At 36.4% G+C, this 19800-nt stretch overlaps 1 protein-coding gene across 1 annotated transcript in view; it reads right to left on the bottom strand.

Annotated features, from left to right (window-relative positions):
* Positions 1-876: 876 nt before the first annotated feature.
* The window catches only part of Miga (mitoguardin), a 233666-nt gene continuing 214742 nt past the window's right edge, over positions 877-19800 (bottom strand). The window contains exons 4-8 of the mRNA XM_072524385.1: positions 17876-18168; positions 15799-16102; positions 15526-15722; positions 3822-4013; positions 877-1208 (exon numbers count right to left, since the gene is read on the bottom strand). Of these exons, the coding sequence (XP_072380486.1) occupies positions 1071-1208; positions 3822-4013; positions 15526-15722; positions 15799-16102; positions 17876-18168 (1124 nt within the window). The 3' untranslated portion in view covers positions 877-1070. The remainder of the gene's footprint in view (positions 1209-3821; positions 4014-15525; positions 15723-15798; positions 16103-17875; positions 18169-19800) is intronic.

Below are 19800 nucleotides of genomic sequence, written 5' to 3'. Positions count from 1 at the left end.
TATAAATATATACATCACAAAACATTCATCACATAGTTATGAAATGTATTCTTTCAATGTTTCATTCTTTTTTTTTTCATATTTTTGTAATACAATATATATATATATATATATATATATATATATATATATATATATATATATATATATATATATATTAGTATAACTCTTAGTATAGGGAAATATTATTTTGATTTTCTTTATAATAAGAAATAGTATAGGGAAAATAATATTTCCCTATACTGGAATTTAATTTCATTCGTTTTTTACCAATGAACCTTAACGACATAAAGATTCATAAGAACTACTGAATTTGTCAGCGCTTGCGTTCTGGCTAAAACAGAACCTCACTTTTAAACTTTCTAAAAATAAAAAATTTAGTTATTGCCGACAATTCAAAGAATTACCTCCTTTTAAATGTAGTTACATTGGGTTTTTCGATTAACCTTGGGTATAACTTTGCGTGTTAAGTTCAAAGCTACCATACATTTCAAACCTTAAAAAAACTTTTTTTTGCACATAGTAACAAAAAACACCACTATGTTACTAGCAAAGTTTTTTAATATTCTAACTCTACAATTCTAAGTTACGGTAAGATCAATAATGTTTTAATAGATAATATATCGTAGCTAATTATAATTTATTCTCTTTCAGCCCTGAAGAAGCCAAATTAATTCTCTTTGGCGAAAACGTTCGGCGAAACAATTGATACTCATTAGAGTCTTTCTTGCAGATTTCCCCAATATTTAAGAGTTTACTATTTAACTTATCTGCAAAGATTAAATTTCTTTTCTTTTCTTTATATATATATATATATATATATATATATATATATATACATATATATATATATATATATATATATATATATATATATATATATATATATATATATATATAATCATATATATAATGGATATGAGTAATATCGAAAGTGTATATTAAAAGTGGCATTTTCATTCCCGTTTTAAAATAAATCAAGTTAAAAATGAATCTGTCAAAGTTTTACATCCACGAATCTACACTTCTGTAGTATTATATATTTTTTTCTCGTCTAAGAGTAGATGCTCTTAGGACTGGACACTTAACCGCTGGCAGACGTTTTCAACTCTTATTCTGAGATGAACAAAAACATCTTTTGACAAATCTTCTACTGAGGTATATTTACATTTGTGGAAATTGAAAATATCTACTAAGAAATCGATAACCTGCAAAAATAAAGAAATATAACATTGTAATTCAGTAATTTATTATTATATTATGTATTATATATTGTATATTATAAGAGATACAAACAATAGATAGAAGAAAATTAATGAGAGTATTTTTAACTAAAATAATTCGATGAATAGGGATAAAGTGCCGATAACTGAAGGAAATCCAAAATAAAATAATAAAAAGTTATTCGAAACAAAAAAAACAGGAGTAACATCTGAAATGCATAAAAATCTTCTTCTCCTAAGTTGTCGCCTACATTACTGAGGGTGTCAATAATAATAGCAAAGGATTATGCCCGTCCAGCCTCTATGTTCCTTAATCAAGAAAATTTTGTATTTTCCGGTTTGCGTTTGACCTCATTATTTCGTTTCGTTAAAAAATTTTCTTTTTTCCTCGATAAATATATCCTCAGTGACTGGTTTTTAATAATTTTATAAATATCAAAAGCTTTCTATTTCTGTCATTCGAAAAGTTCTTTCGCCAATCATATGTTTTATAACGATATTTTTAGCATTTATTACAATAACTAGATACATTTTAAAACCTTCCAATCATTTTATGTTGTTTATTCATGGAGTTAAGCTTTCTACCTTGTACAGTAATATTATGTTGTTTCGATAATATTATCAAAACCCCCCAAGATAAGAGAATATCAGATTTTGCAAATAAATAGTTTATTTCAAGATATATAAATTACCTGTTTCCAAATTATGGGAAATCTACACATAACATATGGATGTAAATTGTTGTCAGACTAATAGTTACTTATGCTGGTTTGGTTTGATGGAACAAAACAACGAAGCGAAAGGTAAAAAGCTCAAAGACTAACGTGTTAAGGAATTACAGATGTAATGCGATCATGTCCCACTGCAGGCTTAGATGTAATTCTTTCTCCTATGCACATATATGTAAATAGCTAACACGGGCTCAGCATCTAAAACTCGTCGACCCGATTAGACATCTGGAAATTTTAAGGGAATTTTAAGAGATGCAATTGATATTTTTTTTATATTTGCGAATCTACAAATTAATCTAAATTATATATTGTAGATAACAGAGTCGTTTACCGTAGTGGAACTTTCCACACTTCAACTTGAAAGATCTTTTGTGTGTAACTTACATCGATGTTTGTGGATTTCAGACCAGCTTTAGCGCCTGTTGCCAAGACTGTTTTAAATGCGACGAGGTCTTACTTTAACAGGTCTTTAAATCGTTCGCTCGATGCGCTAATCCTGCTTAATCGCTAAACCTTCCATCCTGAGCTGAATAGAAAAAAATGTTGACAAGCAACTCATTTCACAACAAGGATGATCATATCCGGCAAATCTTGTACCGGCCAAGTCTCAATGACTACCATCCAGTTAGAGTCGTGCATTCTTTGCTGCAAAACAGACGTTTTTTCGTCAAGCTGGAGGACAAAGTAAGTAGGTACAGAGTTCAAAACAAATAACGACCAACGCACGCCGACTGAAAAAAGCACTTCCTCTATGCTGAAGATCTTGTAATATGTGCTCAAGAAAAAAGTTTTGAAGAAGTAGAAGAGTAACCCGAAACACAATTACAAAGTTAATAAAACTTGTGTGTCACATGTTACCTATAGTTGAAGAGTCCTTAGCTTCCATTCGGTCGTGCTCACCTCCCAGAATTAACAAACATGACTGAGCTTGAAGAGCCCACCCCCACTGTGATAATATCCCACGGCTCTTGGACGGACAATATATGGAGAATATTCATTATACTCACCTGATCTCTAAAATATTATAACTATTGACAGAGAGAACCAGAAAGCTTGAACACCCGAGTGAATTAAATTTGAGTGGAGTTCATTGTTCTGATATAAGGATAGTTCAAGACTTGAAAATGAACTATATTGGGTGTGAAAGGACAAAGAAACTCGATTTGCATTTTTAAAGAACTAAAAATAGTTCTAATAGAAGATAAAACTGACATTTAGCATCACGCGCTGAAGCAATTATAAGGATACTTGAAGTAAGAAAATTTTATATCCTATCAGATAGCGAGATAGCCCTATTAACTTTCAACGCACCTCGGTATAAAGGCTTTAATGTCTTTGCAGGAAGGGAAAAAAGAAGGCAACGAATTTTTGCAAGGCTTGGTGTATTATCTTCTGCAGCGTGCCACGAAGTTTCATTAAAAACAAAATAAAAACCTGGCTAAACAGTAACTGGTGTTGGATGGATCAATCTTTCAGGGTTAAAACAATCCAGAAGTTATTTCTCAAAGTTAAATCTGAAATAGGTAACTTAAATAAAGTAAAGTAAAAGTCAGTACACTAATGACTGTTACAGATCCGCTTAAATACTACGTACATGAATTTGGGTTATTAAATGACGACATGCATTAATTATTCCAAGCGGACAAGTGTCAGTAAAACAACAATTGTGTACTTGTGTGGCAATTATTTATCAGGGCTTCTGAGCCTTAGGTAAAGATAAAAGACCTGAAACGGTACAGGACATCCTTCAGACCGGTAGATTGAATAATATAAAAAGGGTTAAGGTATAAATAAATTCAATAAAATATATATTTGAGGATCACAGCGTACACGAAGTTTCTAAGAAATGTGATAGAAAAATACTTACCTGGTCTTTGAAATACACACAAGTTTCTTTGAGCATTTCGTCGGAGCCAAGAAAGCCCCACGCCAATAAAGGAGAAAGTTGTTCGGATATCCTATAAAAATGAGCCATAAATCCATCTGGGAACCTTAATCTTCTTTTTTTTGCCTTCAGCACCGACCAAACGGCAGTAGTCAAAGCAGTTTCTTTGAAACCCTAAAAATAGGAATTTTTATTTAATATTTATATTATATTTAACGTATAGAGAATATATGAACTTGTGAAAGATTATTAAATTTTATTATGTTTAAAACTTAAAATAAATGTTAATATCTATCATCAATCTATCAAAGATAGATTAGCGAACATCTGTAAAAAACAACAAGTCGTATAGCAGAAGACCCGTTGGAAGGCCGCCAAAACGGTGGAAAGATAATGTACAGTCAATAACGATTGAAACAGAATAAGAGGCAGACAAACAGGAGTAATCCTAGTCGCACGAAGAAGAAGAAGAATCTATCAAATGATTAATTAGGCGGAAAATTTGACGATTTGCGAATCGTGATTTGTAAGAAATATCTGGTTTATAAAAAAAATTAAAATAATGGTAATCTTCTTTTTATCACTAAGGGTTAATCATTTGTTGTCTGTTCAGACATCAAACTTGGCTGCATCTTTTTAAGGGGCGTCGTACACTTCTTGTTTATTTCAGTTTGTAATTTTTTATTTGTTTATTCTTGTAATGCCTTTAACTCTTCCGAGAAATTACATTCCGCTAGCTTCGGTTCTAGACTTCTCTATCTGCTTTTACAGCCATATAACAGGGTAGGTGGTTGTAATCATTGTAAAGTTTGTAGCATTTTCGTTTCACCCCGTATATCACAAAAAACCGAAAGAGATTCTTAATCAATTTGCGTCTTAAAGATTGATAATCTAAACATTTTTGAGTCTGTTTATAATAAGGAAATAAATAAAAATCTTTCCACTTAATAGGGTGGGGAAATGTATACTCACAGGGAGAAGGAATTTTGTCATGAGAGGACTTCGATATTGACAGCCGTTAGAGTACGATGGAGTCTCACTCAGTTTTGGCCGGTTTTTGTCGCAATTGAACACGTAACTTATAAGAAAGATGAGACAATCGATAAAGTAGTGCAGTACTACTAGTATATATAAGTAAAACAGTTAAACAAAGATAAAATAAAGTGATAAGTTTTAATTGAGATGAAAATTAGTTAGTAAAGTCTGCAGCAACATTATGTAAATTGAAATTAATTTTAAAACTTGTCCGAATGTTGGAAATAAGATCGCTAAATGTATCCTTACTGGTCAACTGAAGAAATATACATGTTAACTTTGATTGCCTACATATCTAGTGTAGTGCAGTGCAAAATTTTATTACAGGCACTTTTTATTTTTTCTGATATCCCTTAATAATTTTTGTTTGTAAATGAAGCCTAACAGTTTTCATGTCAGTGCTCTGGTGATCAAAGGGAATTGTTGTGCCCTTTTGTTCAGCTAATTAATATGAAAAATTTTTTTATAGATAGTAAGATACAATGCCTATAATAGCATGATAGTACGTCATAACTGAGGCAATGCCTAAGTATTTTTTGCTAAATTTTACTATTTAAAATCATTTTAAAATTGTTTTACCAAGTTATAAACGGATTGCACCTAATTTTAGAACTATTTAGTTAATACCTGATTTATCTAATTTTTGTATTTTTGTCTTTTTGCTATCTGTTTTATTTTATTTATGTTTACTTGGCTAATTTGTTAACATTCCACAATACGTTTATCTGGCTGAACTTTTGAGTAATAAAAATTGTTAATTTGTAACCATTATTTGTTTACTGCTCTCCTATAATCTTCCTTTATTCTGATAACTAATAAGAAGGTAAATCTGATAGAAAGATAGAGATATATTGTAAGGTAAGTGTGTGTTTTTTGGCTATGTATGCATATTGGTTTTTTTAGAGGTTTAGCCTATTTTTATCCTCCCTGAACCGATCTTCTCATAGGTCAAGAGTTTTCTTCGTCCCTCGACAAAAGACTAGGTGGCGCCTTTATTTTAGTACCAAATTCCCTCATTTTAATTGGTACATTTCCATCCCCGAAACTTTTTAAATATACCCCCATCCCAATCTATTGATCCACGTCCCAAAGGTCACCGTTGTGTCCTTCAAAACAACTGAGCGCCGGTTTGTAAGGTGAACTAACTTGCACCTGGATTTTCTTCTTCTCTTTCCATCCATCACTTCCCACCCAGACAAGTTACGTTACAAGTTTAATTATTGTATCGATTCTTGTTTTGTACTTCAATGTCCTGTGAATTGTTCCGCATATACACTAAAATCGTTGATTGAATAACCCAAACTAAAATCTATCAAATTTATGGTCAATGCCTAACTTGTGTAACATCCTAGTTAAATGAAATGACTCACTTTGTCAATGAGTCACAGTTGTTTGTCTTCAAACGCCATATCTTTCTTCATTTTTTCATTAATTTCATATCGAAATTCTTAAACACTATATATACTTTGGACATGGACAACTTACAGAACCTATAGAAATAGGCAGCGGAATAAGACAAGGGGATGCCCCATGCTCTTCAATTTGATCATAATTGAAATCATCAAAACCGTTAACAAAGGAAGAGGATACAGAATGGGAAACAAAGAAATTAAAATACTCTGTTACGCAGACGACGCAATATTGATAGACCAAGATGAAGATAGACTGCAAAGACTGGTCCACAGATTTAACATAAGAGCAAAAGAATTTAATATGACAATATCACCTCAGAAAACTAAAAAAATAGTAGTCAGCAAAGAACCAACCAGATGTAAAATAGAAATTGATGGCATCAGTATTGAACAAGTAATGGAAATAAAATACCTGGGAATTACACTGTCTAGCTATGGAGACCTGGACAAAGAAGTGAGAGATCAAGTACAAAAAGCACATAGACTGGCAGGATGACTTAAGGATACAATATGGCGAAACAGACACATTAACACTGAGATGTAATCAAGAATTTATAAAGCCAGTGTAAGACCAATAATGACATATGCCTCAGAAACAAGACCCGACACAGCCACAACGCAAAGGCTACTGGAAACGACAGAGATGAGAGTACTTAGAAGAATTACAGGAAATACGCTGAGAGATCGAAAAAGAAGTGAAGACATTAGAAGAAAATGTAACTTACAGTGTATACATGAATGGATACAAAATAGAAACAAAGAATAACCACATAAGCAGAATGAGGAGACCCGTGTCGTCAAAATAGCAAGAGATAGTCACCAATCGTCAGAAGAAGTATCGGACGACCGCGCATAAGATGGAGTGATAACCTTCCATAGAGGTATTAATCCACCAATGAACAAGCAGAATTGCTTACAAAGAGGAAGAAGAAGAAAACGAAGAATCTTCTGTCTAATGATAACAATTGACTCAATAGACCTCCCTGAACTACAAATGGATGAGAAAATGGAGAGACTGAAGGCAGGGGAAAAGTGGAGGAATTATGGACAAAATGTAGAAACATAATAATTGAGAACGCAACAGAAATTTGAGGAAAACTAAACCAGTTAAAAAAACCAATAGATAGATAATAAAAATATAATATACCTTAAAGCAAATCAAACAGGATGCACAAGAATCACCGAACCCTAAGAGAAGAAGAAAAAAGAGGCAATTTGAGGAAAAACAGTTAGGAAACTAACTAATCTAACTTTCAACTAATAGTGAAAAGAAAGATCGGGAAAAAAGAGGACTAGGAAGGAAAAGACTAAGAAACATCCGACAATGGACAGGGCTAAAATTTGAACAGCTAATAAGAATAGCCGAAAACAGAGAAGAGTTTTTAATTGTAGTAGCCAACCTCCATTGATTTCTTCTAGTTCCATGACCGTTATCGATCGTTGGATATCATGTTGGCTACCATATTCGCTATCGTGACTTTATTGACAGCAGCTCTAAATAACGATGTAGTTGATTTTTCATGACATTGCCTTGGATTTTTCAGCGATGATGTTCTTCTTCTACCAGGACCACGATTACCTTGGATCTTTCCCTGAATGCTCAGATGTAAAAGATCATATTTTTCAGGGTGTCTCATAATGTGACCGAAGTATTCCAGCTTGCGTTTCTTTATTATATTGACCAGTTGTGTTGTTTGGTTCAGCCAGAACCTCCTCATTTCTAACTCTGTGGACCCAGCTTATTTTCAGTAGTCGTCTGTATACCCACATCTCAAAGGCTGTCAAGCGTCTAAGGATAGCCTTAGTTAGAGTCCATTGACGAGAGGGTACTTTAAAAAGAAATCATGGAAGGGCTAAGAAATCAAAACGAAACTCGAAAATTCTACAGAAATCTTAACAAAACGAGAAAAAAGTTTGAGCCAGGAATAGGGAGCTGTAAGTATGGAGGGGGAAATATACTAAACGATACTGGTATCATTCTATTCTAAAAGTTTTGAGATAAAGGATGGACTTGGACAAGGGGATGCGCTGGCTTGCCTTCTATTTAATATTGCCTTGCAAAAGGTAGCAAAAGTAGACACGCGAATTAGAGACGGCGGTACTATTTACAATAGATTGATATAAATCTTAGCATACGCTAATGACATTGACATAATAGCGCCTAGCAAGCGACATGTTAAGCAATATTTCGTAGCCTTGGAAACGGCGGCAAAATAGGTCGGTCTAGTCATCAACGAAGATTGGACAAAACCAAATACATGCTGGATACTAACTATCCTATAGCAATTTTTTTTTGTTATAGGATATATATCTAAAGGAACGGAAAACAGTTTTTGGAAGTCATATTTTGAACGTGTTGAAAGATTGCTAAGGCCGGTCCTCACATATCGAGCAAAAACATGGACCCTAATGAGGAAGGATGAAAGACTTTTGGGAATATTCGAGCGCAAAATACTCCGCAAAATATTTGGAGCTATAAACGACCAAGGGCGCAAAAGATATAACTTCGAATTATACCAACTCTTTAATAAATCAGACGTCCCTCCGATAGTGGCTGCAAGACCTTGACGTGGGTTCGGGGGCTTAAGCTGACTGTTCAGGTAGGGCTGTAGTCTGGCGCAGGAAATAGAACAAGTATGTGTATGTGAATGAATGGGATCTCCCTAATAAGGCGCTCTCAGTTGAATGAAGGTATCCCCTATAAACGGGCTAGGCCTGGTGAACGGGAAGTATGAATGGATGTGAAAGGACCTCGCTAGAGCAGTTCCTGCCACCGCTTAGATCTCTGGAGTACCTGGGAATCTCTTCCAGATAGTCGAGAGACTAAGTATAGATGAACTGCTTCAGCGACTAAGAAGCAGCCTACCCAAGTTAACAATACCAGGAATCACAGCGTGGAGGATGGTGCTCGCTCCCTGCGATGGAATCTCAAGACTGGATTAGTGTCCAGATTGACGTTTCGTTGCTGGAAGAGACAGCCATCTACTTAAACCTGCCTGGTATAAACCGTGTCTATTACGTCATAAGACGAACATAGATGTGGGGGCTTGCCTTAAACGGCCGGCCAAGTGGAAGGGAACCACAATAAAAAATCCTCCCAATTTCAAGGTGGAACAGCATAAGCCGAAGAATGAATAGTTAGGGGGTATCTAACTACTATTACGCGAACTCTGGGGCACCTGGCGAACCTCAGTTTTACTAGCCTTACTGTGGCATGCGGGGCTCTGCTGCAGGTGACATTTATTTCCCTAGCTTCTCGTGGGAATCTGTATGGAACCCTATATTAAAGAAAAAGAAGGGATATCCGACTCCCAAAGATCGGACACTGAAATGGAGGTTAGCGACCCTCATGTACAGGCTGAAAATAAGCCTGAAAAAAACTGAGGAGGAGCTACTCCTAACTAGTGGCGACGAGCTTAGACCCTTAAGTCCCGTACACGGGAAAGAAAGGATAAAGCTATCTGGTGCCGCAAGAAAAAGGCTTAAATACCTTATTAAGAAAGGGCTGACTCCGGAAGAAGCCCGAAAGAAAGCAGTCGAGCCCATAAAGGAGAAATCTCTGGAAAAAGGCCCCAAAAGGGTCCGTTCTGAAGAGAACACTCCCGAAGGTCGACAGGCAAAAAAATCAAGGAGTGATGCACATAAAGGCGACACTGTGCCTAAATCTGCAAAACCCTCCTTCAGTCAAATGGCTGAAGGTGTTAAAGTGGGAATCCTACCCTCGGAATTCCCACGTCATCTCCTTACAACGGAACAATTAGAGGCCGTTAAGGAGAAGATCTTAGACAAGATTCTTGAGCTCCAGAAACAAAAGAGCGAAAAGCCTAACTTTCTGAGCGCTCAAAACAGACCTGGCTGGCTAGCTTTGATGTGCGCCGACAAAGCCACCTTGCAGTGGCTAAAGACACACATTGGGGAGATACAGCCATGGGAGGGTGCCACATTGAGACTTGTAGAGGGAACAGAAATTCCTCACACTGAAGTCTTTACGGCGTACCTTCCCGGAAGTAAGGATTATTCCACGGAGAAAATTCTAGGTCTAATAGAGGCTCAAAACTTTAGCCTCCATACCTCCGCATGGAGAATACTGAATACGTCTACGAGTGGAGCCGTGGAAATTCTAACCCTTTCAGTGGACAGCCAATCCGCCGAAAGGCTAAAATCAACGGGGCATACGATCAATTACAGATATGGTCGTACGGTCCTAAGAGACAAGAGTGGCAGAAATCAACCCACAACAAGCGGGTCTCAAAAACCCGCTACGGTGTCTAAGGCCCCGAATGAGCAAAAAAGTGCTCAAGATGAATCCAGGAGGACAGGCAAGCAAAAGCCTGACTTCAAGGAATCAGCTAGCGGGTCTCAAAAACCTGCTACGCTGTCTAAGGCCCCGGATGAGCAAAAAAGTGCTCAAGATGAATCCAGGAGGACAGGCAAGCAAAGTCCTGACTCCAAGGAATCAGCTAGTGACCAAAAAAATCTGGGAAACCAGACAATAAAGGCAAGGGAAAATTAAAAAATCCCCAAACCAACCTATAAAAATGATTCAAAGGCTGAAATACTGACAATCCAAGAGCAGCATTACTGCTCTCACATAATATTAAATATATTTCTGTTCCAGAATTTACCACGGGAGATTTGGTAACCGCAATAGTGGAAATGCCAACAGAAATAGGCAAGAGGCAAATCGTTATTGCTTCGGCCTATTTTCCGGGTGACTCTGAAAACCATCCACCTCCAGAGGAAGTTCAAAGACTTATGGGATGGTGCAAGAGCAAGAACAGACAATTAATTATTGGCTGCGATGCAAATGCACACCACACAGTATGGGGTAGCACAGGAATCAATAACAGGGGTGAGCACCTCCTGGACTATATATCTGCTAATAACTTAGATATTGCAAACAGAGGTAACAAACCCACATTTATAAACGCAATTAGGAAAGAGGTTCTTGATATAACCCTAACTAGTTCGTTTATAGCAAATAAAATATACAATTGGCATGTCTCGAATGAAGCCTCAATGTCGGATCATCAACACATAAGGTTCGACTTGGGTGCATCTGAGAAGGGCCTTGAGGAATATCGAGTCCCAAAACAGAACGATTGGGACACTTATAAAGAGTGTCTCGAAAGCGAAATGGAGGAACTCGATACGTCGCTCGACACAGAAGAAAATCTAGACCGAGCCTCATGGCAACTTCAAAATGCCATAATACAGGCCTATGAATCAAGCTGTCCTCTAAAACACAAGAGAACCACTAGGGATGTTCCCTGGTGGAATAAAGAGTTATCTAAACTTAGAAAAAAGGTCAGACAACTCTTCAATAGGGCAAAATCTACAGGTAGTTGGGACTCCTACAGAAATGCCCTTACTGGGTACAACAAAGAACTAAGAAAATCAAAAAGAAACTCGTGGAGAAAAATGTGCGAAGGGATAACAGAATTAGCCCCTGCACAACGACTCCAAAAGGTTCTCTCAAAAGACCACACAAATGAAATTGGACTGATCAAAAAGCCGAATGGTGACTATACTGAGAGTCTAACGGAAACTATTAGAGAACTGTTAATGACCCATTTTCCTGGCTCTCAACAAATACAAGAAGATGAACCGCAAAGTGTGCAGCTGGCAGAGGCTCCAAGGGGCCTCAACAGATCCAGCAGGCAACTAGCGGAAAAAATCTTTACACAAAATAAAATCGAATGGGCCGTTAAAAGCTTTAAACCTTTTAAATCCCCTAGTAAGGACGGAATATTTCCTGCTTTACTTCAAAAAGGCTTCATGCAAATACAGCCGCAACTACAGCGGCTTTTCATAGCAAGCCTGGTGTTAGGTCACATTACAAAAACTTGGAGGGACGCAAAGGTGGTATTTATAACAAAGGCGGGGAAACGTCCTACAGACGAAGCGAAGTCTTTTCGTCCTATATGCCTGACCTCCTTTCTCCTAAAAACAATGGAGAAACTAGTAGATTACTACATAAGAAGCGAAACATTAGCGAGGAAACCACTTCACAAACATCAGTTTGCCTACCAGACTGGCAAATCCACTATAAATGTTCTGAATTCGCTAGTCGAAAGAATTGAAAAGACAATAGTGGCAAAAGAAATAGCTCTTTGCGCTTTCATTGACATAGAGGCAGCATTCGATAATACCTCTTTTGAATCCATAAAAAGAGCACTAGTAAAGAGGAGCATTGAAGTCTCACTAATACAATGGATTCAGTCAATGCTAAAAACGAGAATCATCACTGCTAGTATTGGAAGAGAATCTGTGACTGTGACAGCGGTAAAGGGGTGCCCTCAAGGGGGAGTATTATCGCCTCTGCTGTGGTCTTTGGTTGTGGATGACCTCACTAAATTGCATGATTCTGGTTTTATAACCCAAGGTTACGCAGATGACCTAGTTGTTACAATTAGAAGCAAGCATGACCAGACTATATCTAGTCTCATGAAAACTGCTCTTAACGAAATTAAAAGTTGGTGCTCGAAAGAGGGCTTAAATGTCAACCCCAGTAAAACGACTTTGATACCTTTCACAAGGAGACGTAAATACAATTTACAGGCTCCAACTATGAATGGAATCACATTAGACTATTCCAAGGAAGTAAAATATCTGGGGGTAACCCTAGATCAAAAACTCACCTGGAATAGTCATATTGAAAAAATTTTATCCAGAGCTTTGGTGGCAAGTTGGACCTGCCGCAAGACGTTTGGAAAAACTTGGGGCCTACAACCGAAAATGACTCTCTGGTCATATAAAACAATAATTAGGCCCATGGTCACATACGCATCATTCGTATGGTGGCCAAAAACACAACAAACAACAGCTAACGCCAAGCTTCAAAAAGTGCAGCGGCTAGCTTGTCTGGGAATCACAGGGGCAATGTCAACATGTCCCACTGCAGCTCTAGAGGCGATGCTGAACCTTCCTCCCTTGCAGTTCTGCATAAGGAGGGAGGCAGTAACTACCGCCTTAAAACTGCGACAGACACAAATAATGAAACCTGGAGATCTAGTTGGCCACCTGAAAATCTTAGAAGAAATTCCATTGGATTCTAAGGACATGCCGACAGATGCTATGCCAGTCAAATTCGACTTTGAAACACCCTTTGAAGTGGTCATAAAAAACCACCAAATGGGTGAAGAAATTGAACCAAAAGTGGAAGAAGGTTCACTCGTATGGTATACGGATGGATCTAAGATAGATGAAAGGGCAGGAGTGGGAGTTACTGGGCCCAATTTCAGGCTATCTAAATCTCTTGGAAACGCCCTAACTATCTTCCAGGCAGAAATACATGCTATAGACATAAGTGCCCAAGAATGTCTCAACCGAGACACCCGTAGGGCAAGAGTCCTTATTCTATCAGACAGCCAAGCCGCTTTAAAGGCTCTAAAGTCATTTACATGTGAGTCGAAGTTGGTTTGGGACTGTAAACAATCTCTCAAGAAGCTGGCGGAACGCAACAATGTAACTGTGATGTGGGTGCCAGGTCACAAGGGAATTGCAGGAAATGAGGAAGCTGACAGCCTCGCAAAAGAAGGAGCTAATACCCCATTCCAGGGTCCGGAACCCTTCTGTGGGCTATCGAAAAGCCACATCAGAGAGGAAGTCCGTACCTGGGAACTCAATCAACTAAGATCATATTGGTCTAACACACCAGGACAAAGGCAAGCAAAAAGGCTCATAAAAGTGTCGCCTACTGCAACAAACCGCCTTCTCGAAATGAGTAAAAAAGATATCAAAATGGTCACTGGCCTTCTCACTGGTCACTGCCCTCTGAGATATCATCTCAAGAAGATGGGCAAATCAGATAGTGAAAACTGTCGTTTCTGTCACAATGAAAAAAAAACGGCAGAACATATACTATGCAACTGCGTAGCACTGTTCTGCAAAAGACTAAAATTCCTAGGAGAGGTCAGTCTGGCGTCCTCTGACATAGGAAACAAGTCACCTAGGAAGCTAATCAACTTCATCAGAAGTATTGGCATTCTAGAGTTTAACTAGATTAAGGTATGCACAAAAGATCTCTATAGGTCGAAGTGCGGTGAGGCCGCATGGCCTTAACGATCTCACATAATCTAATCTAAATCAGACGTCGTAATCTTCATTAAAACACAGTGACTCAGATGGGCTGCGCACATAATACAAATGGCACAGAACACGATCGCTAAAAAGCTAGGAACACCTGTAGGAAGAAGAAGCAGAGGCCGACCGCGAATTACGTGGTTGGATGGAGTTGAGACCGACTTAGGGGTATTAAAAATGACAAGATGGCAACAGGTCGTCAAAAATCAAACAGAATGGTGAGGAATCTTGGAGCAGGCCAGGATATACAACGGATTGTCGAACCAAAGATGATAATGGTGACGATGATCAATTATATTAATAGGGAATCGTATGTAAGACTTACTTTACAACTCAGTATATCGTCGATTAACCGAGGGAGATTTAATAGAAGCTCTAGTATCTCATTAGACTTAGGAGCAATATTTGGGCTTGGAGGTTTTGGGTTTCAGAAAAAAATGTGCAGATGAAACAAAAACACTTTAACTGCCATCTTGTTAGTAACATTTGAAGCGTTGTAGAAAGAATAAAAGATTTTATGTATCTTTTAATAATTACTGTTTAACTATCATGGATGAGACTTGGGTATACCCACATGATATAAATCAAAATAAGAGGATAAGGCTGGGCAGGAATCTACCAAGACAGTGTTGTTTTATTTTTTAGAGGATGCAAAGTAAATCCAAACTGGTAAAGATATAAGGATTTATAAGAAAAGACCTGGTGTAAACAAAAAAAGATTTATAAGAAAAGACCTGGCGTAAAGAAAAAACATTTTTCATCAATACGTGAATTTAAGTATAAATTATTGCTACATCCACTACATTCACTAAATTTGGCCTTCTCTGACTTCTTGTTATTCTTACATATTAAAATATTAATGGGTAGAAAACGGTTTTCATAGAACGAAACAACAGTAACAGCAGTCATGGAAGCGCATTTTAATAGGCTTTCGCATTCTTAATTCAGAGATGAATTCATACACTAGAATATTATTGGAACAAGTGTATTATAGTTCAGGGAGATTATAATGAGTAATTCGTGTTTTTATTATCTAACGACAAAGTTTATTGAATAAACCAATGTTTTGTATGATTAGTTGCCTATCTAGCAAAGTCAATCTTGTAAAGTATCAAAGTTAATCTTGTAAATCAAATTAAATAACCGATACCTACTTTGGATAACCAGCGATTCTGTATTACAGCTGTAACCGACGAAGGAGGGTTGTTTAGATCCTCAAACGCGTCCATCAAAATATAGTCTAAAACAATGTCGAAGAATGTCAAAGCTTTGATTCCTCTAGCGCTTAGTTCCTCTTCCACATCATGCCAGTTTTGGGCGTCTTGTGTGTATTTAAGCATTTGCTCGTAACCTAAAACGCATTACAATAATAAAAATGAAAACTGAATAAAAATTAAAATATTACAATAAAGTTTAACATTTTTTACCTATTAAAAAATCTTTAGGATCCTTATCAGCGTACAGAAGCAAGTCCGCCAATATCTGCCTGCCAGCGTCGACGAACCAATTATAAGTCATTCTATCTCTGAGCATGTGCTGGAATGCCAGCCGGAGGCAATGTAGCTTGGCTAAATACTCGCCGTCTGAGCCACATTTCACTATTTCTGTTCTGAGCGTCCTATACGGGATTCCTCCATTTTCTACTTGCCTCAAGGCGCTCTGGTATAGAGGATAGGATTCTAAATCCGGAAAGTATTCTGAAAATTCTTCAAATTCTCGAAGATCTGCCACCTACAATAAGTACTTATGATTAACAAAAAAAAATCGTGGACAAAATTAATAATTTTAACATATTCAGGATGAGGATTAATTTAGTAGCAGTTTATTCTTCTTTCTAGATGCTAAGTCATCACTCGTCCTCTTTCAGGGACAGCTCATACTTCAATACAGTATTCTATTTTATAGTCGTTCAGCTTTTCGTCAGCAATTCTATAAAGTACTTTCATTTCTTCGTTTTTAGTATTTTTTGGGTCTTTTAGGTTTCTGGTCTAGTTTGTGCATTATATGTTGTGATAGCTCTTGTAACTGCAATGTTATTTCATGATTCGGTTTCGATTATGATGTTTTTGTTTCGCCATGATAGGACACGTAGCTGCATTGTAGATTCTTGATTTGGTTTTAAGTCTAATGTTTTTGTTTCGCCATATGGTGTTGTTTATTGTCATTTTACATATTTAAATGTTTATTCCCGTACTTCCCTTTCAGCATCGCCAAAAAACTTATAGTTCCGTATATTTTGCTAAAATTGCTATATATGTTGCTTTATCTAATTTCTGTATATTTTCAAAATCGAAAGGGTAGTTACTTTACAAACACTGTTTGGTTTAGACTATGGTCTTTCATTTGGAAAAGCGCTCTTTTTAATAGTGTAAAATATAGTTTAAATTAGAACACTATAAAAATGACATGTTCAAGAACACATTTCACACTCAAATTAAAGGATGTTAAAGTGTTCCTAAAATAAACCATATAAAATCAAACAGCTTCTAATGATGTCATAAATTATAATGCAAGTAGATTCACTGAGCTCTCTAGTTTAAAACAAGCCCTCGTCCAAAACGGTTACCGCGAAAATCACATCAATCTGCGCATCCACAGACATCAATCTCCCACTCAATCTCAACCCAAAGACTCAGACCCTTATCATATGAAAGCTTTTATTCCTTACATCAAAGGTATCACTGACAAAATCCACAAAATTCTTAAATCAAGAGGAATAAAGACAATATTTACCCCTCATCAAAAACTTTTACAACATTCCAAATGAACAACACCGAGTTTATGAAATTCTTTGTGCAGACTGCCCCCGATCCAATATAGGCCAAACAAATCGTAGAATCCTAACGAAGATTTATGAACATTCCATTTCTGTTCGCAATTCCGACTCAATTTCAGCTCTAGGTCAACACCATCTTCATACAGGTCACAAAATTGATTTTTAAAACTCCAGAACCATAGCCCCCATCCGCTTCTATAAACCAAGAATTATCCGAGAAGCCATATAAATTGAAAAAAGGCCAAATTGTCTCAATAAAAAAAAAATGATGGCATATGGCTACCTTCAGCATGGAGACCTCTCATAAAGAAAATACCGTCAATTAAAATTCTACTGACAGAAATGTTCGCGCCAACCCCCGCGTCAATCCCCACCCTAATTCCCACGCCAATCCCCACGCTAACCCCCACGCCAACCTCCACCCAAACCACCGATCAGTAATGCGTTGGTTACTGATCAGTGTAATACTGTCTGGGGGCTCGGGAGATTGAGACCTCGGAAGCCCCGAAGAAGACATTAAAGAGGATGTCGAAAGCTCGGCGCAATGATAATCTACTAACATATTCACGTGTCATTAGTCCAATGTCAAAGAGTCCAATATTTTACACCATATCAAATAATTGAATATTTAGAATTGAGTCATCAATATCTATATTATGATTTTGATTAAACTAACTGTCGCTGGACATACAATCTTTTCTACTGTATCCAAAGTAAGTCTCACTCACCATATCTTGCGCAGACGCAAAGCTCTCTCCTTCCGACAAATTCAAATCTTTTCCCGGCGTCTCTTCCCGTACTCCACTTTCAGATCTGAACAATATGGACATTTCGTCTAAGAATAACATTTCTGAATTCTCTTGCAGCTCTATGGCGTATTCTAAGAGTTGCTGTAAATCCTTGCAGAAGGCAGTTTCCTCGGGGCCGAGAACGGGTAGCGTTTGACCACCGTCTTTGGTATTACGATAGGCTGCCAGAGCGTCCTCCCAGTAGCCTATGCATGTTTCTAAGGCTTCCATACCTGAAAAGAAAATAGAAGTTGGTTTAATAAATTATGAATACATTTTCTAATTAGCTGTAGTCAATTGTATTTCTCGAAATATTATAAACAATTTCATGATTTTTTTAAACACCTTCAGTGACTCTCAAATTTTTTCACTACTCAGATTATATAAATTTTCTTTCATATTTCGATATGTTAAAGCTTTGTTAAAAACAAAACAATTAAAGATATCCTAAAAGCAAAAGATAGAAAAAGGGAAAAATAATGAATTTGAACTTGTAAAAGAAAGACGAAAAAACAAGAACAACGGCCATGAAAGGTGCCCAACAATGCTCTGGATAATTCTTAAAAGATATAACAAGCAAAGAAAACCTAGCTGAAGAATTCTGTAAGGAAATTGAACATCTGCAGACTATACACGATGATTTTAATTTGCACAAAAAGTGGCACATTTGGTGTTGCACACAAACGCATCGTACAGTGGATACCTAGATTACATAAGAGTCGATAAATGTGGGTCAACCTCCAAAAGGCGGGAACCAGCTGGCAAAAGGCAAATTAAAATGGAAACGCGAGTGGACAGCAAGAGCTGTTGAAAGAAATAAGAAGTGGAACAGGGAACAGGTTATTAAGAACATATATTTTGGAAAAATATATTGGAGAAATATATTCTGTACTATAAATCTTGTTATTGTATAGTTTTGTTCTTTATTTTTTTTTGGATTCAGGATATTTGTAAGTTTGGTGTTTATAGCCCAGTCTGGTTAAAAAAAAAGGTGGAAAAATGTTTCGCAGATATCTGAAGCTTTTAAGACATAGGTGGGGGATACTAGATGATGAATAGATAAAAAGATACTCCTAGTTTTACCTTGCGTTTTTTTAAGCAATAATTTATGGTCACAATTTGATTTTTTGTCTATACATTTTTTCCCTTATATTTTAAATAAACAATATTTATGTCATTTTTTATGTCAAGAATATCTTTATTTTCCCGTTTTTTTAAATAAAATTGATAAATAATTTACAGAGATATTTGCAAAAAAGCAGTTTTTTTGCTCTAATTTATAAATTTTATTAATTTTTTTATTAACAAAATAAAATGGTATTAATACATTTAAACATCAAGGAATTACCATCTTTTAGATTTGTGCGAAATGTCCCCCCGATCAATCAAATATTTTATAAGTTATTTCATTTGTTTATCCCTGAGGCTAATTATTTAAACTATTGAGCTTGCCCTATGCATGATGCTAGACACATTCAGCAAATTTCATAGGATTCTTTAAGACTTAGACTATCTCAGAAGTTAAATGCATATTGAGTTTTCATCGAAATTATTTACAAAATAAACGTTTGAAAAAGGGGATTGTTTTTTACTTATAAACAATTGTAATAACTTCTATATTTTTCAAGCTACAGACTTGTACGTACAACCATTGCATAGCTGGTAAAAAAGCTCACATTAAAAAATAAAAAACCTTCTATGACCAATAGGAACGAAGTTAGTGACTATTTTTAAAAAAATCATATCTCCATTGTTTATAAACATTAAGAAGTAAAATTTGCACAAATTTTGAATGAAAATCTGAACTTTATATTGAAACTTATAGCTATAAAATGTATCTAATTTTTCGAAACGACGGTACTTTC

The sequence above is a fragment of the Diabrotica undecimpunctata genome, chromosome 3 (assembly GCF_040954645.1).
Source record: "Diabrotica undecimpunctata isolate CICGRU chromosome 3, icDiaUnde3, whole genome shotgun sequence".
NCBI classification, from domain to species: Eukaryota; Metazoa; Arthropoda; class Insecta; order Coleoptera; family Chrysomelidae; genus Diabrotica; species Diabrotica undecimpunctata.
This window is presented reverse-complemented; position numbering and strand designations above follow the sequence as displayed.